The following is a 27,492-nucleotide window of genomic DNA, read 5'->3' as shown; positions in this document are numbered from 1 at the left end:
ACATGTTCAGAAATTAATACAGTGTGGAGAGAACAAAACTGAAAATACAGGGGAAAAGGTCATCAAAATAGCTGGTTGCCGATTACATATTCTGGGAAGAGCATAATTCTCTGTTGAAATCTAGTTTGCTTCTGGCATGCAGTAGGGCCATATGAGCCCTCTGTTCAAATTATAAAAACTTTCAAATTTAAGTACCATATTATGTTCTATATCAGCCACTCAAGAGTAAATAAGAAAAATAAAAAGAAGTTAAAGGTACTTCAAAATACTTTAAAATTTTTTTAAAAAATGTTAAAATTTGTCCAAAAGAAGACCACATTTATGATGGATCATGAAAAAAAAAGGATGTAAAAATATGTTTTTCCTTTTTCCAATTCCAATTATAAGTCCAAAATGTCAGTCTAATAAATAACATTTTAAATTGCTTATTATTTATGATGGAGATTTTTAATCCTTTTATGCATATTAATTTATTTAACCCTTACATCAACTAATCAAGTAGGAGTTATTTTTATGCCCATTTTAGAAACGGGACATCTAAATAAAGTACAGAAAAGATAAGTAACTTTCCCAAAGAGACACATCTAGTTAAAAGCTAAAACTAGTACGTTTGGCTGTAGTTTCTATCCCCTTACCTACTTTACATATTATCTTTTATAGTTGTGTTATTTCAGAATTTCTTGAGTTGCAATGATCTAGGATATTTTTAAAGTAGTAGTATTATACAGTGAACTTTACATACAGTCTCAACACGATAGTGATAAAATAAACATTATATGTTCTTTAAAGTTTTTAAAAAATTATTGCATTTGTAATATATGATAGTAATATTACAGGTATTATGGATTGTTGTGAGGATTTACAAGCAGCTTATTATGGTACCTGGAACATGTGAGTAGCTCAATAAATATTACCTTAAAGTTTTCTCTGAATAGATTAAATTTAATTCTTATTATTTTGTTTCATAGTCATACTAATCATGTTAACATCAACCTTTATTATGTTGAGATTCTTGGCAAGCAAACACTACCATCTCTTCATCCTGGCAATGCATATCACCACTCTCCCATCCATTCCTACTTCCTAGACATAAGTATTCTCTTGTTCCTTTTTTCTTCACTCTATGTATCTGGTCACTGCATTTATTTTGACACAGGTATTGTGGACTTATTGACAAAGTGGCTTCATGGGTTTGCAAGATCTCCGTTTAGAATTATAGACTTCAACAACTACCGGAAAGCAGATACCATAATTATAATGCAATTACCTACCTACCCATCGTCTATGGAGCTGACATGTGTAATACATCTATATTGCCTTAAACTTTACAGAATATTTCATAATTTTTTAATTAACTCTCTAAAATAGCAAGATAATTGCATGGGGAAAATATTTGACTGCTTTGCCAGAAAATTCATACTATTAGAAGCACAGGCTGTAAATTTCTAAAGTTACCTTTAAAATTATAACATTTTCTGCTTTTCTCCTCTCCTTTGTTTTACTTGACAGTCTCAATCTTCCTTAGGTATTGTCCCTTCCTCCTCTCAGTACACCAACCTTCTAGCTTGTCCTGTTTGTTACAATTCAGGACCCCAAATTCAGATGATGTCTCTAATATTTATGGATGTTAAAAAAACAAAATATTTTAGTTGCATATTTATGATTGCCATTGAAACTCTCACAAATTTGCTTAAACCTCCAAACAGTGAGAGACTGCAGTCAAGACAGAGTCAAGGATAGACTGCCAGTCCTAATAATCTTTCCAAAGTTATTATTTGTCTTAAACCATGTGGCTAATAACATGCCTAATCATGTTCTCATTCTATAAATGCAGAGTGCATGGACCCATATTCTTTGTGTCTTAGCCTTGAATTCATTTAGATAGAAGAAGTTAATTCAGTGAAATGTTGGGAAAGTTAAATTAGCAAACATGCAAAAAATTTAGAATGAGGCCACATATCAATATCTCACAAAAACTGATATTTTTCTACCTCTTCTAAACTCTAAATGGTTTAAGTATGTCCTCTTTATAAAACAACTTTCTAGCTTTATATTATAGGTGTATATGTGACTTTCTTAACTAATAGATCCTAAGCTAATTGAAAACAGATTTATGGCTTCATCATTTATTTCCCTCAGGGCCTAGCACAGTATTCTGTACAAATTGCATATCCAATAAATATTTTATCAACAATAAACAGACAAATTGATAGTGATGCAGCTTATATATTTTATTATATCTGTATTAGGTTTATGGAATATTTAAGCTCATTTAATACCTTTAATAGATGTTCTAAAAACAAAGAAAAAAGTATAGTCTGCTGTTTGTTAAGCTTTCCTTAATTATTTTCCATGTACCAAGCAATTTACATACATAAATCCAATTAGTTTGTGCAGCTACATTTTTATGAAGTAATTTCTGTGTTTCCATATGAGGAAATGGGTTTCATAAATGGTAAGTGATTTTTTTTGTACCAGGGAATGAACCCAGGAGGGCATAACCACTGAGCCACATCCCCAGCCCTTTTTATCTTTTTATTTTATTTTATTTTATTATTTTGAGATAGGGGTTTGCTGATGTAGCTAAGTTCCTGAAGCTATCTTTGAACTTGAGATCCTCCCACCTCAGCCTCCTGAGCCACTGGGATTATAGGTGTGCACCACCAGCACCTGGCTCCATCATACACTCTGTAAGGGAGGAGGCCAACACATGACATTAAAGTGTTAGCATCTACCTTAGCTTGATCCCAAGCCACCTAACTTTTATAAGATGAGGCAACTCACTGTTACCACTATGACCTAAAACTCTGTGCAATGAGTTAAGGAACTATATCATTCTCTTCATTTTTGAATGGTCATGATAATCAATGCAAATTCTATACTGCTCTTTTTATTTCATAAAAACCATGTCTATCTCTTCAGTTGACTATGTAGAAAATCAAGAATGGCAATGCAACATGCTTTCTGGGTCCCCTAACTCTACAAAGTGAACATGAATTTTATAAAGCAGCTGCATTGAATCGATAGTGTCACTCACCTCTTAACTTTTTTTCTAAAGAATAAACCAATCCCATTCCTCCTTTCATGACTGAGATTTAAACAATTAAAGCAATTCTCAAGTTCTTACTGGTAATTTGTATGAAGAAAACACCTGTACATGTGAGGCATGGGCTTTATTTTTATTGAAAATAAGTGTTACCACTACAAATACATAATTCTCTTTCTTTCCCTTCCATTAAAGTATTTCATTTTTGAACAGCTCTTTGGTACAATATATCAATAATTTGTTACTTTTTGCAATGAATAATAAAATGAAGACGACTTAAAATTAACAACCTGTCTTTAAGTACTACACAAAAAGGAAATACAAAAAAAAACTTTTGTTTTCCAGATTAATTTATTCATCGATCCTCTCTACTAGCTTTAACACATCTATGGTACTGTTCTGCCATTCTGTCTTGGCAATGCCTCTAAAGGAGAATACTTATTTAAAAAACACGATTACCTTGCTAAAGGCAGTGATTGCTTATAAATACTTACTATATATAGATATACACTTTTAAATATTTACCGTATATGTGTATACACACACACACACATATATATTACACCACACACACACACACACACGTAAATACCATATGTATGTGTGTAGGTAAAACACTAAACTATATCTCTTAAGCCTTGCCATACACTGTTTAAGATGCTATGCATTTAATCTTTATTATGACATGAAAGATTACCATCTTCATTTTTTAAAATAAAATTTGGTCTGGGGAAGATCCATGAGATGCTTAATGTCAAAAAATGCTAAAAACTGGAGCCAGAATTTGAACCAATTTATATGATTCCAGTGCTCACACAATAACCTACTAAGGGAGAGCAAGACACTGTGGAATTTCTGCTATTTCTCCTCACATGAAGTTCATTGAGATCATCCTGTTGGAAAGACATGTCAAAAATAAGGAGAAGGAATACCCACCTCATTCCAAGTTAGGTGGAAGCCCTGACAATTTGGTCATTTTAATATGATAAAAATATTTCAAGTACTATGACTGTTTCTAGACTTTCAGTACAGAAACAACATTTCACAGGTACTTGGTACTTGGAGTGATTTGAAATTCTCCTTCTCAGCCATCATCAAGACACCTGCACTCTTTTAAACGGAAAGTTGGTAGCTGCCACCATACTCTATGGCAGCCAGAAACGTGCTAATTTTATTAAAATATAACTGTGAATTTTCCTATTTATAATCTGTGGCACTCTAATAGGCCAAATGCTCTTGTGATTCTCACACTTTCAAAACAGATGCAAGCATTTTTAGAAACAGATGCATTTTCTTTAACTTTTTCTATAATTTCCTAGAATTACATTAATAATATTTAAATGGTGCCTCAGACTCAACTAACTATTGTAGATTCGAAGCAATGAAATACGCAAGACCTTCCAAAAGTTAAAAATACTGTGTAAAATGAAACAGTTGGGTGGATTTAATTTTTCTTCATAAGTGAGACTATGAGTGTGGGCATATGTACGTGTACGTGTTCTGCTACATGAATGTGTGAAATGAATACGTTTAATTTGAGAGTATTGCTAATCCAGCCCACATTTTGCTTTTCAATCACAATAGAAGGAGAAAATCTGGAAGAAAAATTTTGGTGTAATTTACCTTGAATTCATTGTGAACCCTAAATAAATATTTATATATTCACCCTCTTTTTAATGCCACTTGTTGAGTTCAGAATTAGTGAACATTGGTAATATTATTGAAGAAAGGTGAAGGTAATGGTAAACTGTTTTATCTTTTGTGAGTGCCTTATCCCTTCTTTTCATCATTTAAATATACAAGATATATTAGAATAGATGGTCTTGTCAGATGATTTTAAGCATCTGAATTTACTGCCCTAAAACTCTTAACCATCTATCTATCTGCAAGGCAAACAAGGGAGAAATGAGAATTATTGCAATACAAAACATGTCCATGTCTGATTCTATATCACCCTTACTTGGCAGAATGTGTGTCCCTTATTTTAAGTTATATCTTCTTCTGTAAGGTTACTCTTGGTGTCACTTAGCTGTTTTTTTTTTTTCTGTATAAAAATGTTACAAGGAGAAACATAGTTGCAAACTTTCTAAAGGTTGTCATGGTTGCTCCAGACAATTTTTTTTTTTTTTCCAAAAGAAATGTATTCAATTCTCTTCTGTACACCACTGAAATCATCCAACCTTTCTCACCTTTTCCTATAGATTCCAGTTTGATTTGGCTTCTATTATGGGAAAAGCTTATAGGAGGCTAATTGATTCAGCACAGCTTGTCTGACTCAGAAATGAACAGAAGGGGGAGAAAACACTATCTAATTTTTTTACCAGCTTGTGAACAGAAGACGGTTTTACACTCTTGTCTCCCATGGGCAATGTGATGAACTAATCATGTAGCCATCTACTAGGTCACAGCAAATAATTAAGACACTTGTTACAGTGGTCTGTGTGCTGCCATCCCATAGTGATTCTGAATGGATTTTCCATAAATTCAAGAAAAGGTCCTTTAAAGCCCTAATTTAAAGTCCACATCAGAGCTAATTAAGAACAGTATGGCTCAAAGAAATGCATCATTTCACATCTACTGTGTTGAGAATGTACTATCCTGAGTGCAGAGAAGAAAATCTTCATATTTTTTTTTTTTTCCTGCTTTAGCTTTTCCCATATCTAAGGTGTCTGCTGTAGAAGAAGCACAAACTTTACAGCTTTAGTGATTGGCATGACAAAACAAGGCTAAAGTCAGTTTGCATACACTGGGTACCAATTATCTGACAGTTTGATATTATAAGACACATTTTTAAATGCCATAGAAAAAAATGTTCCCTGTCAAAGAGAAGAGTCTTCCTGAAGGAGGAGAGAAGGATAGAGGCTGTTTAACATTTAAAATTCTTTCGGACAGAAATCTAAGGGATCTATCTTTTTCAGAGAAGGTTTTTTTTTTTTTTTTTTTTTTTAATTGTTGTTTTGTTTTTTGTTTTATTTTGTTTTTGTTTCTTGTTTTTTTTTTTTTTTTTTTTTTTTTTTTTTGATTTTTAAGTTAAGTTACTAATGGGCAAAGCATCCTTTACATGCGAATCTGGCTAAAGCCAAAACATAATTTTTCACCTCATAATATTTTTCACCTCCAAGGTGGGATCTCTCAGGACTTCATACATCTCATTATGTGACAAGCGTGAGTAGCTCTAGTTTGTAATTAGAAATTCTGAAAATCTTAGAAATAAGAAAGTTCCTCAAGGTCAAAATGACTTACAGGGTCTAGTTTTTTGTTTGTTTTTGTCTGTGTTTTGTTTTTTAATGCAGTGCATGACCCAGGCCAACACAACCTTCTAAATTTTCTCTGAATATTTCTTAGAATGTCTGATATGTAATTGTGGGGTTTTGATCTTTGTTTTTATTTTTAAAAATTATAAAATCCTTTCACATTGTGAATATTCTTGAATTACTTCTTCAATTCAGTTTTTTTCCAACTTAGTTGCTGAACTACTATTATAGTTATTTTCTTAAAAATTTTGGTTAATCTATTTAATGTATTTAAGAACAGAAAATGTTTTGTCATAGATTTTTCTATGTATACTTGAATAAAGATTAGGAAGATAAATAAATTAATACTGGATGCAATAGTTATAATTGCATCTTAATGCACAACTTAATTAAGGCCTAAATATATAGCTGTACCTTCATTCAAATACGGCTGAAACCCAGAGAAGAGTAGTAATCCATATGTTAAAAAAAAGGAATATGAAATTAAGATTTACTATAAAAAATAGTGCAGCAATCATTTTCAGCTAAATGTCACATTCACTATCAATAGATTCTGTTTACAGTAAATGAATAATTTACATAAATATTGTAAAATAAATATAAGTATCTACTTTATGAGTAATATAAAGTAGATACTTATCCCAAAATCATCAACAAAGAAACAAAATTAAGTCAATTGAAAATGACTTAATTGAAAATAACTTTAATTGAATATAATTTAATAATAATGACTGTGGTAATTTAGTAACAGACAAAAATAATAAAATATTTTAAGATTTTAATTAAATTTTAAAAATCTCAAAATTTATTTCAGTAATTTGATTTCAGTTTTGCAATGTCCAAATAATAAAATAATGTGAAGCTTTTAATTTTATTTTAAAAATAATTTTAAGCTATTAAAATTATTTTAATAATTTTGATTTTATGGGGAAAAGAAGGAAAATATTTAGATGAATAACTTGGGAATTTTGATTGAATTTGCTTGCTTTCTGCATCATAGATGGGCCAAATGTATTAATATTATACAGAATTATCTAAATATTACCTTTAAAATGAAATCACAATAAAAACAATCAACTTGGAATAGTGTAGTAGATTTGAGAAAACTGCATTACATACTAAACTTTGTAAAATTAAACACAATTTTCATCATTGGTTTGTCTTTTAACTCCTATTTATTTATCTCAGTTTGCATAATGAATATAATTTATATTGAATAGTAGTTAGTAAACTATCAGTGATATGACCTGGTAAAATACTGATTTGGAATATTTTAAAAGTGTTAGCCATTCCATGATTTTGAACTTCTATAAGTGAAATTCTTTCCCTGTAACCCCATCAAAAAATGTAATGTCCATCCATCTGAGTCATTTTTTTGAAGACTTTTCAAATTCTGGGACCAGTAGCGTGCTGCACTTTGAACAAGAACCCGTGGCTCATGGACACACCACATCTGTAAAAACAGACCGCTCACTTGGGCACCTGACATGTTTTGAATAGCTTCAGTACTTGCTGCTGTCAATGCCTCAATCAACACAGTATGTTTACCTTTAGCATTTTAGAATATGGAGGTAAATATAGTAACAAATGGTTTTTGAAGAACACTTAGCAATTAGCCATAAAAAAATATATTTTTAAAATAAATTGCTAAATTTAAATGACACATTACCCAAGAGGCAAATCATATCCTTCAATTGAAAACTGATGTATTTAGCCAACTTACTAACATTGAAATATAGACACATTAACAAAATGTTACAACCTGATATTAAGCATGTTTAATTCATCAGTATTTGTCACTTTTTATTTGGTCAAATATAATATATTAATGACTTAACTTTTACTTATCTAAAACTTATATAATAGTGTATGCATATCCACGTTTTTTTTTATCTGTAAGAAAGCATTAGTTGTAAAACTATTAAGGTTAAAATACTAAAAGTACATTTTCAACATTCATTTTAGAGCTTACTGGTGTCTGACATCTCTGGGTTTCAAAACTTTTCCACAGGATTATTAAACTGTAATGTCCATCCATCTGAGTCATTTTTTCTACAGCATAAGAAACTTTGTGGAACAGCTGCTTCTTTTGCTACCAATGCCTTTCATATCCATTACTTTATTACTAAAAACTTAAGCATCATTTATACTCTAGAAGAAACAGAAACAGGGATACCACTTTGCATATTGTAATGACAAGTCAGAGAGTTGAATTGCTACATTTTATTGTTTTTAATGTGATTGGACAAACAATTTTCTCATTAAGAGTCAAAATCAATAGGGTCAATGTGAAAGTTGTAAAGATCTCATTAATAAGATTAATTAGTGTTCTATGTTAGCTACACCAGCAAATACTTCAGATGGCTACTGTTAATTGAATTAGTAAAATTCAAGAAAAAAGTTTGCTTTTTTATTTTACCAATATTGTAATGAAAATTTTACATAGTAGTATATTGACTACTAATAAAATCCTGTTTCATATCAGAGTTTAGAGAAATAAGTGATCTAAATCTGAAAAAAAGTTTAACATCCAAAGTGCCCATCTTCTTTTTTCCCCCACTGGAATGATAAAACAGAATATTCTTCAAACCAAAGTTAAATTCTTATTAGTAAAGTTGAAAGGTGATAAAAATCAACAGCTAGATGAAAATATTGTCAGCAATTCCCCGAAAATTCCAATTAATTAAAAATCCATAGGAACTAGATATGTTTAAAGTTCAGAGATTGGAAATGACTTCTTGTTATAATGAAAAAGCAGACTACCTACACATACTTTACAACTAACTGTGTAAAAGGAAAATTAAACTTTGATAAGTATAAGAACAAACACTCAGTGGTCAATAATATATATGGCTTTGGCCCAGAAATAAACTAGTTTTACCTTCCATGTGTGGAAGGTAATAGTGTACACGGGAGATGACCCTTGAAATTAAGAATATTAAGATTCCAAGGCAAAGTACAGGACCCACCACAAAAGTGTCATATCAATTTTACAAAGAAGGCTTCATTCTATTATTAAACATTTAATTACAGGAGCTGTTCTATTTCTTAATAAACAAAGAATTTAATGATATTGATTTTTATCAATATTTTGTGAAGGATACTTTCCATTTTTGCTCCATAAAAAAGATAAGTTATTTTGAATCATGTTAAGTCAAGATCTCTATACATATGAATGGATTACAGACTAACTTAAAATAAAACATTTCATACTATGTAATGTTCCCATATGAAGGTCAGCCTTTAGCCACAAACTTATCACCAGACTGAAACTGAATGGATAGTCTTATAACTCTCCTGTATTACCCTGTACACCCACATCACCTTAGCAACAGGGGAGAAGAGACACTTCCAAGTTTCCACAGGGCAAAAATCCATTGCTAAGCAAAAATTACAACCCAAATGCAGAAAACTACAGCTTGGTTTTTGGAAAACTACTTTCAAAATGTTAAGATTTAGTTGGTTGGCCCAATCCATTTTACTATAGACATGCAAACAAGATAGAAGGCAAAACCATTCCCTATAATTAAACTTGCACCAAACCCACTCCTGCTTTCCACAAATAAGCAGTAACCTTTCATCCACCTCAAGCCAAAATTAAACTGAGACCAATTGTGAAAGATTTTCTTTTCTCCTTCCTGACCTCTCTGATTACTCTTTTCTAGTTTACATTTCATCATGTCATTGGCTGCAATCTTGAAACAAGTACCTGCTTAAGCCCTGAAATCTCTAGAGTCTTGTAAAATCAGTTCTAAAAGACTTGGGAGAAAGCCCAAGGCTATCCCCTACCTACTTCCTGGTGTGCCCAAGCATGGGGCTGCATGCCTTACCAATTCTCCTGTGACCTTTTCTCTGGGTGGTACTTACCTGCTGCTCCCTGGGCTCTGTAGATTTCACCAGGTGCTTATCCTTGTACAGAGACCAGAGACCAATATTGGGCAGGAAAATTAAAGCCACCATGAATAACAAAGTCATTTGCAGAAATCTCTTCTGTTTCCTCTTCATTGCAAATGGTAACAGAGGAGAAAAGTTAAAGGAGATGGTTCCCTGACTGCTTCTTGTGTTTAATGCCAATGTCCTTTCCTCTCCCCTGTGAAGCACCAGAAACTGAGGGGAAGCTACAAACTTTTGTTGCGTGCTCAGCACCAATCTGCACGATTCAGAGGGAGTTGGCCATCTGCAGAACAAACGCACAGTTACTTTTCCCCCAGAAAACTATGACGAAGGCATTATCTATTGGCTTAGAAATAAATGACTCAACTGAGGAAATCGTTAAGCCTATTGACCTTCATTAATGAAAAGCAATGGAGTAAATATGATCGTTTTATAGAGTAATAAGTTATGAAAAAGGGAATAGCATGCTAGATACTTCAATCAACAGAAGGTGTTTGTTGTTGTCGCTGTTCGCCCACCATCCCCCTTTAGTGTGGGAGGTCTGGGTTGGGGAGGAGCAGGTTAGGAGAGAGAACTGAGAGAGAGGGAGTGGCTTGGCCCCATCAAGTGTCAGGAAGAAAAGTGTCCGCTTTTGACATTGGAACATCACCTTCCTTGTCTTCCCCAACATCTCCTCCTGTGCTACCCTTGGGATAACCCACCTGAACTCAAGTTCAACTCTCTCCGGAGCCAGCTTGCCAGTGGGCTCCACCGGGATCCAGGGACACGATATCCAGGGCAGAACTCCTGTTTGGATGGAGGTTCACGAACTCCTGGATCCTCACGCGCTGCCTAAATACTCCTGGGCAGGCAGTGGCTCAGCGACCTGGGAACCTGGAGGAAAGGAGGCTACAGATGTCAGCGGAGTCCAGCCAGGAAGTGCAGGCACGAGACGTCCCTTCCCCGAGTAGTCCTCGGAATGAGATCCTCCGCGAAGTAAGCGCTCTGCCCATCAATCTCTTCCCCTTCCTCCGGTGACGCTCTCACGCTCCGCTGTTCATGTTACCATTCTTTTCCGGCAACTGAACGAACCCAGGGAAACATCGTGAGCACCTAAAGGGCAATATTTTAAATCTCCTCTTCACGTACAAGGGGGGCGGGGGCAGACGGCGAAACCCAAGTCTGAGCTGGGCTTTGGAAGTGGGCGAGGGCGCCTGGAGGATGAGCAGAAGGCGAAGAAGCGCCGCGCTTGCACCCGGCGGCTCGCTCTCCGCGGGCGGTCGCGGTCCTTGTGCGGAGACGATACTGGTGCCTGCCACGTGCGGGAGCCCAGACCCTGAGCCCGAGAGGGAAGGGCGGGCTGCCCAAAGGGGTGGGCAGTGCCCCCAGGCTTCCAGATGCTGAATAAACAAACCAGCGGCGAGGAAGAAAAGGAGGGCGAAGACGCTTCAGGAAGAGCCTTTGGAGCTCCCAGACTACGCGGATCCTCTATTTCTCCACCAGGGCTTTTCAGTGCCACCTCGGACAGACAGGGTTACTAGCTCCCCTGTGTTCTCACCCAAAAGGCGCCAGGCCAGAGATTCCGGAGGAAAAGTCGCCGGATGCACACGGGTTGGCCCGGGATTCCTCCATGGAGCCGGTGGGAGCTTGGTGAGCCTGGCGCGGCGGCTGCAGGACGCAGAGGCCACCCGGGTCTGGACCCGTCCCACCGAGAGGGGTTCCCCCGATTCCTGTGTCCCGAGGCTCAGGGCAGGTACGTGATAGGGGAGAGGAGGAAGAGGATCCCCAAGCGAGGCAGGGTTCTCCGGCTGCAGCTTCTGGAGGACACTGTGGAGACCCGAGGCAGCTGTACTTGGGTCTGCAAACACCCAGGGCCCTGGTTAAGATTTGGCAGTGCCACCCACTCCTCCCTCGCCGTGTGTGCCTGCACTCCGTGCTCCGTAGTACTGCAAGGGCTACCTGTCCCTCTCAGACCTCGCACACTCCTTGCTGGATGGCCAGAAATCCTGGGGATCCACACAAGTCTGTGGCAGATGGGACTCCTCCCTCCCCTCGAACAGATTGATGCACCAGCGCCCCTGACCGCACCAGCGGGAACCTGTGGCAGTCTCTCCACCTGACCAGCGTGCCTAGGACCTTGCGCTGTGTTCTCTCACCATCAAGAGCTTTCAATCATGAAGGAATGGGGATTAGATGAGGCGACAGATGTGCATGCAGTGAAGGCTGTTATCAGCCTGTTTAGAGCCAAAAAGAAACGCCATGGTCACCTCTTTGTTACAACCTAGACAAGATGCCCACGAGCTGGGGATGGATGAGACTCTGGGCTCCAGACGGTATTTCTTTTTCCCCTTCTTTCCTCCTCCTCTCCCCCACCTCTCCCCTCCCTCCTTTTTGTCTCCTCCCGCTCTCCCTCCCCTTCCCATTCCTATCTCTCACTTAAGTGTCTCACTTGAGAATGACACAGATTTTAGTTTGAAGAGCTATGCCTTAAATTCCTCACGTTTTGAAGAGTTGGCCTTAATTTCCTCACGTTACCAATTTCAAATAGACTAAACAATAGAGATTGGCTGTATGACCTCGTGAATAAAGCTCTATGCTATAATATTTGTTTTTGCTTATCACTGGTGTTTCGAAACAGCATAAAAACACATTTCACAAACATTTTAGAACGTGTCCTTGATATATAAAAGTAATTATTTTTAAATGTTATAAACTTGCAGTTTAAGATTCTAGAGAGAAAGGGATGTGATTCCTCACCTGTATTCCCACACACATGTACAGTTTTGTACTCTGAATTATTTTCTAATCCGTTTCCCTTTAAAAGAGTGTGATTCTGATATATGAAAATATGAATTCTGGGAAGCAACACAACAGGGAGAGTTTTGCTGGGATGATTGATCCTCAAGGAAAGGAATTTGGAGAATTAAGTATATTGCATATTTCCTGACTTACAGAGTTACTAGTAATATGAAAAGTTAAAAAAAAATTTAGAGTACATTTGGAATTCAAAAATTTTAACCCTTCACATTTTAAACAACACAGAGTTTTTATACCTTAAATACACATAATCTCATTCTATTTGCTAAATCCAGATACTGAATTGAACTGTGCTTCTTTATTATGTTCATAAATAGTCTTACATATAATACCCATTCACCGGACATTATTAGTCACAGTGAATGCATACAACTGTTAATTTCACAGTCAAGTACATGCAGAATATACAATAGAAACCTAAAGGAGAAAGTTATTTCACAATATAGTTAAGACCATCATTTTTGATCCTTCCAACTGATGAATTTTTTAAATTTACTTTTTATTTAGAGAATGATTTCCTTTTGCCTTCCATACTGGTCTATGTCTAAATAGACATGGGCAAACTCCTTTAAATTGGTTATTAATATTGGTTTAATCCAGATTCTTACATCTTATAAAATTTGCCTTAGACAAAAAAAAAAAAAATTCCAGTGTTCTTGTCTCCATCATGTTATGATTCAACTGGCAATCTCAGGTAGTCAAAGTCCCATGTGCCTAGAAAGGTGCTAATTGCTTGAGAACTCATGAAAAGAAAACTGAGCTATGTCTGACCTTTAATGACTTACACTGTTGTTCAAAGTGCAAAATAAAGGTGATTGCAATAACATATAAAATCGATTTGTACTGTTCTTAAGTTGGGCCAAACTGAAGTCCCACCTTGAATGTAGTCAGGAAGAGAATGTATGTTCCCCCTCTACTCTAAAATATAGCATTGATTTTGCTGTCTCTCTATACTGTGCATTGGATGGGCTCAACTGGGTGTTTCTGTTTCATGTGATATGGGCATTTGAGTAGACTTGCTAAAGATGGCTAGCCCTTGGTAATATTAGATAGAAGATCTTCTGGGACATTCAATCGTAGCTCCTGGGTTCTCCTCCACATGACTGATGCATATGGCCTGAGCTTCTTTATGATCCAAGTGGGAGCATTCCAAGAACACGTGTTCCATGAGGAAGAAATCAAAAGCTGTCAAATCCTTATAAGAACTAGGCTCAGAATATGCACACCTAACTTCTACAATATTCACAGGCTCAGCCCAAGGTCTAGGGTGAATTGAAGTAGGGAGATAAAATTTACATCTAAATGAGGGATTGAATAAAGACCTAGGGGTCATCTTTAATTTACAATGGGCTTCCAAATGTAAAGAGGTAGGGGCTCCTAAGGAGGCATAGCCAGCTTAACATGGAGAGTAGTGGGGAAAGACTTCTATAGTTGTGTTGAGTTGAATTATCCGAATTCTACTTGATAATGAGCTGATTTTTTTTAAAGTTTAAAAACAGGTTTATTGCCTTATTTAAACAAATAAACAAACATGGTACCATGGATGGAACTTAATTTGAAAGAAAAACACTCATCCTTGATTTTGCTATATTAATGAATATTTTTAAATTGATTAGTTCAAAACTTTACAAATGAAAAGATAATGACTGCTCAAAGTCTACTGATCATATACTAAAGAAAGGTCATCAACAACAATCTTTTGGGTACATAATTTTATGCAACACTCTAAACTCACAAATTAATAAAAAATTATTAATTATAGCAATTACAATTAAAATTTAAAATAATTTATTTTAAGGGTATAGATAGTACTTTACATAAAATGTTTAGTACTTTATTGAAATTTACCAATGAAACAATAATTTGATTAATTTAGTCTTATAATGATGAATTTTATTTCCATTTGCATGAATTTTTTTCTAAATTTTTATCAAGAAATACAGAAACTAAAACATAAAGATAGTTGGAAATGGAGATTCATTCCATGATTTTATTCAAAATATATTACTGTAATACGAAAAAAGTCTTGAAAGTTTTAACTATGTATAATTATCAGATGTTGTTATCAGGCTATGTTTGACTAAGTTCTTAGCTCTTAGTTCTTTTTTTTAAAAAAAGTGATTCTGTAACAAAAAAAAAAAAAAAAGATGAGCTGGGCATGGTGGTGTAAGCCTGTAATCCCAGCAGCTCAGGAGGCTGAGGCAGGAGGATCGCAAGTTCAAAGCCAGCCTCAGCAACTTATAGAGGCACTCAGCAACTTGGCCAGACTCTGCCTCTAAAAAAAATATTTAAAAAGGATTGAGGATGTGACTCAGTGGTTAAGCACCCTGGATTCAATCCTCAGTATCAAAAAAAAAAAAAAAAAAAAAAAAAAGAAAAAAAGAAACATGAAAGTGTTGAATAATAAATAAAAGTAAATATAAATTTAAATTATACATTCATTTCATGTAATTAATTAAGACACATATTATGGAATCTTCCATTTTTTCCCTATAACTTCATTGTTTGTCATTTTATAATAGAATCCACTTAAATATTAAAAGGTGATATAACCTAGACTCTATCATCTCTGAAATTCTTCATCAAAAGTGCTCAGAATCAATTTCTGTATATACGCATTTGCTGTTGGATAGAACATATCAAATTGACTATTCTTACAAAAGTTTCAGCACCAGGAGGGAGGTAAAAGGTGCTTGCAATTAAATGTGGTACAAATTTGAAAAGTAACAAATGCTAAAAAGGAAAGAAGTTTGTTTCTACTTGACCTAAGTATTTTCTACCCAAACAAGATCTTTATCTTGTGAAATTCAATCTCTTAGCAATCTAATTTACTTCTACCAAAAGAATATAACCTGATTGTAAAATGATCAATCCTCAGTAACTATGTATTCAGGACTATCACTTCCATACAAAATCCATGCATGCTCAAGTTCCTTATATAAAATAGTGCACAAAACCGCATCTTCCTATATGCTTTCAATATCCTATAGTATAAGTACAATGTCTAATACAATGTAAATGCCATGTAAATAGTTGTTATACTGTATTATTAGGAGTAATAACAGGAGAAAATTCTATAATTGTACATGATTAATACAAATGCATTTTTTCCTAACTATTCTTCACATTGCTGGTTGAGTTCTCAGATAAGAAACTCATAGATAAAGAAGAATGACTATTTTCTTTCCTGTTTATTTAGTCATCAAACCTTATTTAGCACATAGTATGTACTAGGTACATATATAAAAATTGCTATTTTATTTTACAAATGATCCTAGAATGTAGGTTCAATTCATACCTCCATTTGGAAGCTTAGAAAGCTGAGACAAAGAGGTGGTAAGCATTTTGCTCACATACTGAACTGGCAAGTTGCTAGGGCAGGGATGTGAACCCAGATTCCATGATGTTAACCACAATAGAATATCGTCCTAAAGTCTTTCTTTTTTTTTTTTCTTTTAACAAAAGAAGCTAATTTTCACTGTCTCTTTTTACTTTATATCCTTGTGAGAAGACTAAAGAAGCTAAAGAAAAAGCTGAGAACATTGAGAAATGATAGTTTATCTTTATGACCACAAAGCTTCTGTGTTCATGGTTTCTGTGGAATGTAAGAAAGAAAGTTGTGCTGGAGGAAAACACATTATCAACTAGATCATTATGGCTTATTTAATATGTAAATATAATTCATTGATTGGTATAAAGATAATTTATGTACATCATATATTAAATTTCTAGTTTAATTTATATATCCATACTCTCATAAAATACTTGAACCTTTTTAAAAAAGTGTTATTTCTTAGGCTTTTAATATGTTTGTGATAAAAAAAAAAACTATGTTCATTTATAACTGTGAAAACTCCAAATTATTGTGATGACGAAATAAGTGGTAATAAAAGTAATATTAAATTTTAAAGAACGATGTTATAGCTCTATGAAGGCAGGATAAATAAAAAGATTTAAAAGTGCAATTATTCTACTTTTTTTTTGTTAAAGAGAAAATATGGAATTCCCCTATTCACATTTTATGTTGGATAACCAAACATTTTCTCACACAATGTTTATGGATGTGAAATAAATTTAAAAATATAAATATAACTGCATTTTGAGACATACTGATATCTTATTTACATCTATAGAATAAGTAATTCATCCAATGCAGTGAATATCACACACAAAATTCTTGCTTTGATATGATCAACAACAAAAATAAATGAAGTATAAAGCCTGATCATATAATAAAGATGATGATGATGATGATGATAATAATAATAATAATAATAATAATAATAATGAGAAGAAGAAGAAGAAGAAGAAGAAGAAGAAGAAGAAGAAGAAGAAGAAGAAGAAGAAGAAGAAGAAGAAGAAACCACCACCTGGAAAGAGGAATGGGGCATTCCAAGTGATAGATTAATATAATTTTAAGTAGAGCATACTATACAGTGCTTTACCTGAATAGGTAGCATTTGAACAATACATGGAAGGAACCAGGAAATGGTCTTTGGATATCTTCAGAAATGGAAATTCAAGTACTAGCAACAGTACATGAAAGAACTTGAGATATGTATGGGATTTTAGAGAATAATCAGGAGAACAGTTGGTCTGGGACTGAGTGCACTTAGAGGAAAGAATAATGGAGCTGTAGGCCAGGCAACACAGCCTGAGGGAGCCATATTGGGCATTATAATCGATTTTAGAAGCTGTCACTTTCAGTCTGAGTAAGACTGGAAGCCACTCTTGGGACTTGTGTAGAGACTAACATGACCTAACATAACTTTTTTTGTTTATTTTTAAAATTTTTTAAAATAATATTTATTAATTCTAATTTGTTATACATGACAGCAGAATGCATTTCAATTCATACTGTACATATAGAGCACAATTTTTCATGTCTCTGGTTTTACACAAAGTAGAGTCACATCATTTGTGTCTTCATAACATTTAATTGGGGTAATGGTGTCCATCTCATTCCACCATCTTTCCTACCCCATATCCCTTCTCTTCCCCCTCTCCCCTTTGCCCTATCCAAATTTAACAGGATGAAGCTGGCTGTTGTGCTGAAAGTAAATTATGGAAGAAAAAGAAGGAAGGAGAGATTAGTTGCTCTAATTCAGAAATGAGGGTATCTTGTATCAGGGTAACAGTAATAGAGATGAAGAAAAATTGCTAGAATATTCTCAGAATGTCCTAACTGTAAAACTGCATTGAATAATTATTGCAATAAATTTAAGACATTATGGAGAAGGCCTAAGATATTTTCAATCTTTTGGTTCAAGCACTGTTAAGACTGGATTTGTTTCTTACTGAGATTGTAAAACTTTGAGAAAATTAAGTTTGGAGGGGGAGATCACGTGTTTTAACTGAGATGTTTGATAGCAGAAAGGTTGAATAAACATTTGGACATAAGTCTTCAGCAGGAGAAAAGGGTGTGTGAATTCTAAGTTGGGAGATATAAATATAAAATATTAAATTGAGCGTTAATATCAAGAAAGTGAGTGCAGACATAGAGTAGAACTAGAAAATGTGATAAAACTCAGGGAGAGGAGGAGAAAGCAGAAGGAGATCTTGAGAAGTAGTGGAATGCCTAGAGGAAAACCATTAAAATCAAAAGAAGAAATTTTCTCAAAAAGAAAGAGTGATTAGGTTCATAAAATAAAGTTGGAAAGTCAAAAAATGCAGGTTGTAAAAATCATCATTGTATATAGTAAATTACAATTTTCTTATCCTATTAGGAAATGAATAAAAGAGCAGCATAAATAGCAGTTTAGGAGCTAGAAAAATGACCCCTAGAGAAAATCTGATAATAAAATGTTAACATAACTGTTAAGCACTTAGTGATCAAAGCAAGGAAAGTATTCGATGCTTGAAATATAAGTGTACTGTATGGTATTTGTCTCAGAAAGCAATTATCAAATAAAAAAGATTCTGTCTATTATTACTTCATAAGAATTTATTTTATTATTGTGAAAGTAAGACAAAGCATTTTAAACCCACTGGCTATACGTCTCTCAAATATATAATACCAACCTTTTACGAAGGCTACAGAGTCGATGGTTAGCCATTCTTGTCTTCTGCTTCTTTCTAAACAACTTAAAGATTGGTAACTAGCCAATCAAAAAATTATATTGAGAAACAACTTATGATAAAACCTGTATTGGATCATCTTCATATTATCCAATTCAAATGTTACAAGATTTCAGATCTCATGTTTTAATGTATTTTTTCTCCCTTATCTTTCAGAAGTCTTTGAAGTTCTAATTTATTCCTTCAGAGATAGAAAATAGGGATAGAGATGAAGATGAAGATAGAGATAGATATATAAGTATAGACAGATACAGATATATTGATAGATATATAAATGCATGTATCTACACATATATGATTTATATTATGTATAATATGTGCTCATGTCTATGCACATACATATACATATTCATAATTTCTATAAGCATAAATATGTGGTAATTTTTATCTAATGTTCCCTAATATTTTTAAAATAACATTTTATCAAATGAAAGAGAAAGTAATTGGTGTACATGTGTACATGGATAGATAATTGAAGTATGAAAGGAGACAGAAGGGGGGTCAGTAACTCAGGACAAATGACAAAAGCAAATTCATTGCAATGCACCTTAACACTTTTATGTCCTCTATAAGATCATTACCAGAATCATCTTATATTCAGTAGTCACCCCCACTGTTTCCCTGTTCAGTATGTATTTTGGTTTGAATATTTTAGTTTTGGTTATTGGAAAAAAAAAGTAAAACTCCAAAGAGGATTCGTGTTGACTATGTCTGATATGCCTATAAATTACATTAACAACTCTGATACCCTAAGTTACTTGTAACTAGGTTAGTTGCCATTTTCAATTTCACTTTTACACATATAAGTCTATCTTTGGTGGTCCCCATTGAGAAGAACCTCCAGGAGGCTGAGAGCAGTGGTAATGAAGAGTGCAAGGTGAGAGAGGAAAGTCTATATCCAGACCCCATTTGCATTACTCACTATCTGAATGAATGGGAAGGACATGCAGCTGTTCTGACAGCTAATTTACAAAACGGTGAACTTAGGATATACAATGGGGAAATTAGACCTATTCCAAGAGTTATTGTGATGATCAAAACAGATAATATATAGATAAAGACACTTTGTGAAATGTTAAAAATTATCCTACTATAAAGTTTCATTAAATATGCAGAATTAGAATTCAAAAGTAGCTTACAGATAATGGAATTTCATTCAATGGTTAATTCCTTATCATGATATTTATCTTGTAAATCAGAGTGAGGGTTGCATTTAACTGTCAGTCTACCCTCCAAAGTGGTGAGGACTCTTCCAAATCAAATCTGTTGGTGTCATTGCTTTAGGTTAAATTCAAAGTATCTTAATCAAGACAAATAACCTATTTTAGAGAACTACCAAGTAGTTAATGATGGAAGATTTATTAGTACTAAGAATGTCTTATTATTTATAATGATAACTTATCAATAGTTATATTACCTATAATACCAAAAGAGTTATAAATCCTTATGTTTCTGGCATATTGTTAAACATTTTAATTTTATCATTTAATTTAATTTTTATAAAACTTTTATAGCATAGCTACTGTTAATAACAATTTCTTCTGTTTTAAAGATAAGGTAACCAATCATCAGGAGAGTGAACAGAAAATGCAAAAAGTAACACAGATGATATGTGAAGGATTTGGGAAGTGCATGTGTGTCTCCCTCATCCTAACATCTGAGTTGTTATCTTAAAACAAAAGTGTAAATATTTTGCTAAAGTTTATTAATTGATTTGAATCTTTTGTAAAACAACATTTCCCCATCCTTTAAAAAGAACCTCAAAAGTATTTTCAGGAAAGAAACACTGACATGAACAAGACTCACAAATATACTTTGTATTTTCTTTTGGAAGCTTTTAAGAACAATTTTCTGGGGGGTTGGGAACTTCTGGAACTTCACTGGAAATTGCTCTTAAGAATTCAAAGACTGTATTTTTCTGTTGCAGTTCAAGGATGATGCCATAAAGCTGGTGCTACTCTTTGAAGATGTCACCTTTAAAATTCAGTTTTGAGTGGAGTAGAGGAAAGGGACCAGGGGAGGGAGGAGAAGAGGGAAAGGGAAAAAAGTAAAATTCCGCTATGAAAACTTAAAAGCCATGGTGATGGTATTAAGAGACAGATGTTAAAGTTTTTAGGCTTTAAGCACCCTTCTCTTTGTGAATGAGCTTACAGAAGAGGATTCAAGCTAGTTTGGCATGCTTGCCCTTCCAAAGTCTAGAGGACGCGGCAACAAGGTGCCATCCTGGAACAGCGTACAGCATTTACAGGACAATCCAACTGCCCAGGTCTTCATTTTGGACTTCCCAACTTCTAGCGCTGCAAGAAAAATAAATTTCCATTGCTTATAAGTTATCCAGTCTATAATATTCTGTTACAACAGTACAAAAAAAGATGATAAAAGGAAAGCTACAAATAGATGCTAAAAATTGTCCCCACCATAGTCTGAGACATGACTCCATATATCTTGTCATCAGCAGAATCTACCTAATAACTGGGTGTGGTGGCACATGCTTGTAACCCCAGTGACTCAGAGGCTGACACAGGAGGATCAAGAGTTCAAAGCCAGCCTCAGCAAAAGCAAGGTGCTAAACAGCTCAGTGAGACCCTGTCTCTAAATAAAATACAAAACAGGGCTGGGGATGTGGCTTGGTGGTTCAGTGCCCCTGAGTTCAATCCCTAGTACCAAAATAAATAAATAAAAATCCACCTAATAAATAAGGATAATTTTAATCAACTAATTTCCAACTAGTTCTGAAATTTCAAACTATTTTATTCTTGGCCACTTTTTATCTTACAAAAAGTAGAATAATATATGTAAAATGTTAAACTTGTATGTATGCATAAATGCAAACATATCTACATATTAACAGTGAAGGTCCAAAATCTCTTTTGTGCCTGTAAATATGATGTATTTCCTAAATAGTGGTGCCTTTCCATCAGAATCATATAAGGAGACAAATTCAAGAAATTGTTATTGCTAGCATATTGTAAATGTTCAATAGATAATTTTTGAATGAAATAACATAAAAATAAATACCTGAACTTTTTCATTGCCTTCAGAGAATATATTAGACTTATGTAAACTCAGTGATGGAAGAATACTCAAAAATCACATGACATATTATTCTACAACTTGCACAACAACTAGGTGCTCCAAGAGAATGTCAAACTTATGCTAAAGGACTTACACTATCAAGAAATTATCTACTTCTGAAGTCACACATTCCAACCTTGTATAACTATAACAAGCCACAGACTCATTCATTATGTTGAAATAAAACTCATCTTCCCAAACACTGATTCTGGTTCTATGCCCAGTACTCACCCACTATCAGTTCAAATCTTTTTTTCACATGACAGCATTTTCAATATTTGATAATATTCTGTATAGTAAAAAATCATTCATAAAGCCTATGCAATTTATTTTATAACATTCCTGTATCTTTTTAACTTTGGGAGGAAATTAGTTTTCTTGATATTTATGAATACATCAAAATATTTTCTGCCACAAAACAGCAGATAAATATACCCTCAGGTATACATATGTGGCCATTAATATATATTTTTTTTCATCCCTGTCAGGATGAAAAAGGAAAGTTCACATTTGCATGGGAAGCAGAATAGCATACATTTACATTCTTCCTTCAGAGTTAAATCTCCCACATTCTGAGATGGCATAGTCCAAAGCAATCCATTCCATCCAGATATTTTCTGTGCATTGTACTAGTCCAATTGACTGTAACAAAAATATCATGCTAATTGATAATAATGAGCAAGTAGCTAGCTTGCTAAAGACCTTATGAAGCAAAACTCCAAAAGGCAAGAAAAAAAATTCTACTAAAATTCAAGATCTTACCATAGCAGGGGGATTTTTAAGGATTTTGTATTCTGAGAATGCCAAGATAAAGAGAAAATTATTATGTCTCATACCTACAAAACAAAGGGCAATTATTAGGCCTCATATCACTTACCAGTAAAAAAAGATGCTGAACACCTGGCAGGCCTCCCTGGATTTGGAGTATAGCATATTCCACTTGGAGAATTCTGATTCAATCATTCCTGACTGACAAATAAGACTGCCAGCTTTATTTTTAATTTTAATTTATTTACTTACTTGTTTTATTTTGGTACCAGGGATTGATTCTAGGGGCATTTAATCACTGAGTCACTTCCCTAGCCCACCCCTCCTTTTTTAAATTTTGAAACAAGGTCTCACTAGTTTGCTTACAGTCTTTCTAAATTTCTGAGGCTTGCTTTGAACCTGAAATCCTCCTGCCTCAGCCTCTGGAACCACTGGGATTATAGGCATGTGGCACGGTGCCCCGCAAGAGTGCCAGTTTTAAATGGGGCACATAGCAGAAACAGGAACTGTTGCAGGTCTGAGATATTTCCAGCTGTTCTGCCACTCAGGCCACATTAATCTGCAAATGCTATGTACAAAAAGTTCTGGCGATGGGAAAAGATACATTCCTAGCAAACCCCAACAGGGCGATCACAATTTAGGCTCTAAGTTTTTTGCAGCAAGGCCATATAATATAAAGCAAAAAATAATATTCCTCTTGATAAAAACTCCATAGAGTTACTAGATACTGGTAGATCTGCTGCTTCATCATAGGAGAGCAAGTGACCATGCTTTACAACATAAGCTTGATTTTGTCAGGTCCTCTAAGTCATAAGTATCAGGTGAATTTGACAGAGAAAGTCCTTAGTGTGTTTATGTTATATCTGGGCTTAAGCACAAGCAAGCTTAGCACCAAGGACAGAACTAAATGAGGCAAACTTGTAGTCAAGTTATCCATACCACTTACCACTGTTGCACCAGGACCTTTTGATCACTTCACATCTATGGCCACATCTATTTGATGAAGGAGAAAAAGCCCAAGCTTGGTTTTCGGATGGGCCAGTTTGGTAGTGAGTGACAGCCAAAGTGAAGTGATTACTTGGGGTAATTTGGGGTAATTTGAAAAAATCAAACTCAGGGCAAGTCCTCCCAATGAATGGCACTTTGGTTAGTGCAATATGACGTGTACTTTGTGTGGAGAAAGAGTAATCTAAAGTAAGAAAATATATATGAATATACCAATGGAATATTACTCAGCTCTCAAGGACCCAGAAAGATAAACATTGGAAGGTCAGACAGAACAATCTGTGGAAAAGACACATATGTGCATCAGTCAGAGTGGAAACAGCTTGAATTATATTTATATAGCACATTAATGTCAGTCAGAGAGCATTCACTAGGAAAGTGGCAAAAGGTATACAAAAATGCTAGACCAGTTGACATCAGCTAGAGGCCTACTTTGATCATCTGAACATTGGCTTAATGAGCTGGTAAATGGAGTAGCTTTGGTGACAAGAATGTAAACCAAATGTGGGCTTTACTGCATAGCACCCCCTCCTTAATAATACTGAAATAGCTACCAACCTATCAGCAAATAAGAACTTGGGAATAAATTAATTGCATTAAAAAGAGTAGCACATTTGGAATCATTCTATATATGGTTTGACATTTCTTGACTTTAGCTCTTTAACTAAGACCATTGTCTGAGGATATACACTATGAGCCACACTAAGCATTTTCTCAAGCAATGATATTCCACATAGCATTCCACTGGCCAAGAGATGTATGTTAAAGAAAAGAAGCACAGCAAGCGGCCACATGGTGACGGAATCCATTTAGCCTGCCACCTACTTCAGCAGCTGAAAGATTCTGGCATGGTAGGACAATAGAAAAATCTTTTGAAGACAAATTTGAGGAACCACCTTGGAGAAGATACCCTATGAAGGGTGGGTACCAACAATTTTAGCTACTTAAAGTGCATGGGTCTGGAAGACAAGAGGTAGAAATGAATAGAAAAAATCCACCTGAGGAATCTGTGGTTCTTATTCCTGCACCTCTAGTTTCTGTAGATCTAGAATTCCTAGCTTATAGGGGAAAGCAAATACTTCTATCAGAGAACACATAATACTTTGCATAATGAACTTTAGGCTGTGGCTGACACCAAGTCACCTTCTGTTTCTTTGAGTCAAGAAATCAGCTGTTAAAGAATTGACTATCCTGAAGGCAATTTGACCCTGATTGTCAGAGGCAGAAATAATCATTTTGGCATCATGGTAATTTACAGATGCATTTATTAATACTTCTTCAGATTGTGATAATGAATGGACGAGTGGAGCAGTCACTGTCTAAGAACATGGTGACCAGGCTCAGGTGAGGCCTCAGGCCATCTCTTAAGGATGAGGACTGTGGAGGACCAAGTGGTCATTCAGACTGGCAGAAGTGCTAACCCAGGGTGAGAGAAATTTAGAATAGGTACTAGAGAAGGGGAATGACAAGTAACAAGTTATGACCTCCCAACAGGTGGTAGCCTCATGAGTGTATTGTGTCCCTTTAACTTTCCTCTTGTAAGTTATCCATGGAAGAGCAACTATCCTGAACCACGAGAAAGCTGTCTGCATATAGGGTTAGCTTGCTGAAGGAATGGTGGATTGTAGTGGATGCTGAGATATGCCAGTCAGATCCCATCTTGACTGAGATTCTCTTTTCTCCAGGTGTCAGAAATGTTGGGTGCTGGTGGAATATAGCTAAGTCCCCTTCCCTCAGAATGTTTCTTCCCTGTGTCTTGTAAGATTTTGCATCTTTATTTCACTACCATACCCACTGAAAGGTAGCCTACACCCAACATTTGAACTTTAAAAGAATACAAAGTCCTGTCTCCTTGCCTCACTGGGAACAACTCTGAAAAGCAATCTAGCTCCAGAGCTGCTCAATGATCAGGTAAAATCTCTGTTGCAACGGCCACATATAGTTCAACTTCACCCTCTGCAGGTCCTCTTTCCCTCACTGCTTACTGATGACATATATTCAACTCAGAATGTGTACAATCGTTTGTTCTGTATTCATCTGTTACATTCTAGAGCAACTAGGGTATTTTCTTTCGATTATAAGCATATATTAAGTAGCATTATGAAACCACTTTGAAGACATTTTCTAAAAATGACTTAAGGACATTTTATGGTCCCTGTTTAATTAACATTGATAACATACTTTATAGAAAGGATTGCTTGGGGAGGAATAAAAACAATATATTCAAGAGCTATAATGACTACTTTTAATGCCAAAACATTGAAGTAAAATCGTCTTAATAGTAAGTCTATAGTACAAAAACCTAATATATTAGCATTAAGTCAGCAGTTGAAAGATTGACCTTTTCCCTCAAACTCATTTGGATAATCTGGCAAAATGGACACCAGAAAAAGACAGTCTTAATTGTTAAAATAAAAGTGTGCATTTGCACTCATAGTAGATATAAGTAACGTCAAACACAGAATAATAATTTTCTTACCTTCTTATTTTAAGTTTCCTTTTAAGTTGACTTTTTTGCAAGCTAAGATCCATCTTGTCAAGATAATGTCCACTGTTTGTCATTCACTATCCTATTACAGGATGGACTTCAGAAAACTGACAGTTTCCATGAATAACAATCATGCATCCAAAGATATCTTCAGAAAAAGGCATCTCTTTTTTTTTGTTTTTGTTTTTGTTAGGTGAAAGGGACAGAGCAGTCATCTACCTTTTCCCCTGGTCTTGCCTTCATGCACCGTGGAGGACACATGAGATCATGTTCATCTTCAATTGTCTTCCTCCTCTATCAGAGGGTGTGAGGTCTACCAATGAGTTATTGTGTGCATATTTTATGGAACAGTTTAGATCTTATTATTTCCTAAAAAAAATTTTCACATATTTTCTAGATAACAAAACATGAACTTGGTACATCAATAATTTTTTATTATTATCAATATTATTTGACTAAATCTTCATCCTTTTAAACATAGTTATGCGTTAATTTTGAAATACTCTGTATGAGGCTACAGGCCTATTTATATGTCCTACTGTGTTTCTTAAGTCTTCAAAGGTAAATCAAGACCCCTTTATAGTGTGGAAGATTCGTAAGTGATCCTTTTCTTTGTGAATAACTTAAGATTTCTGTTGATTTTTTAACTAAAATAACCATTTCCTTCATTCATTTTCCATATAATTGTTACAGCCCTACTGTAAATAAGCCAATCTTTAGACAATATAGATATGAGTCAAAGTTCTCTGTCCTAATAGATCTTATATTCTAATGTAGAAAGGCAGACAATAAATAAAAACATATATACAGAAAGTGACTCATACAAGAGAAGAAAAAGGAAAAAGAAAAACAGTCTGAACAAGAGCACGTATTGTCAAGAGGGCAGCATTCAGAAATGGAGCAAACAGACAAGGCTTCAGTGAGAAGATGCCAACTAGGTAGTCTTGACTGAGAAGAGAAAACTAGGAATACATTCAGGAAAAAGCATTTCAAGTGAAGGAAATGATATGCAAATATCTTGAAGTGGGATTGTGCCTGATATGTGATCTGGCATAATAGTAAAAGAATAATCCTTTAAAAGATTGATT

General features: G+C 34.7%; 1 protein-coding gene across 1 annotated transcript in view; it reads right to left on the bottom strand.

Moving 5' to 3' along the window:
* The window catches only part of Galntl6 (polypeptide N-acetylgalactosaminyltransferase like 6), a 1,038,819-nt gene extending 1,027,319 nt beyond the window's left edge, over positions 1-11,500 (bottom strand). Inside the window, exons 1-2 of the mRNA XM_076852362.1 lie at positions 10,896-11,500; positions 10,168-10,477 (exon numbers count right to left, since the gene is read on the bottom strand). Coding sequence (XP_076708477.1) covers positions 10,168-10,305 — 138 coding nt within the window. The 5' untranslated portion in view covers positions 10,306-10,477; positions 10,896-11,500. The remainder of the gene's footprint in view (positions 1-10,167; positions 10,478-10,895) is intronic.
* Positions 11,501-27,492: the final 15,992 nt, after the last annotated feature.

This window comes from Callospermophilus lateralis, chromosome 4, assembly GCF_048772815.1.
Source record: "Callospermophilus lateralis isolate mCalLat2 chromosome 4, mCalLat2.hap1, whole genome shotgun sequence".
Lineage (NCBI taxonomy): Eukaryota > Metazoa > Chordata > Mammalia > Rodentia > Sciuridae > Callospermophilus > Callospermophilus lateralis.
This window is presented reverse-complemented; position numbering and strand designations above follow the sequence as displayed.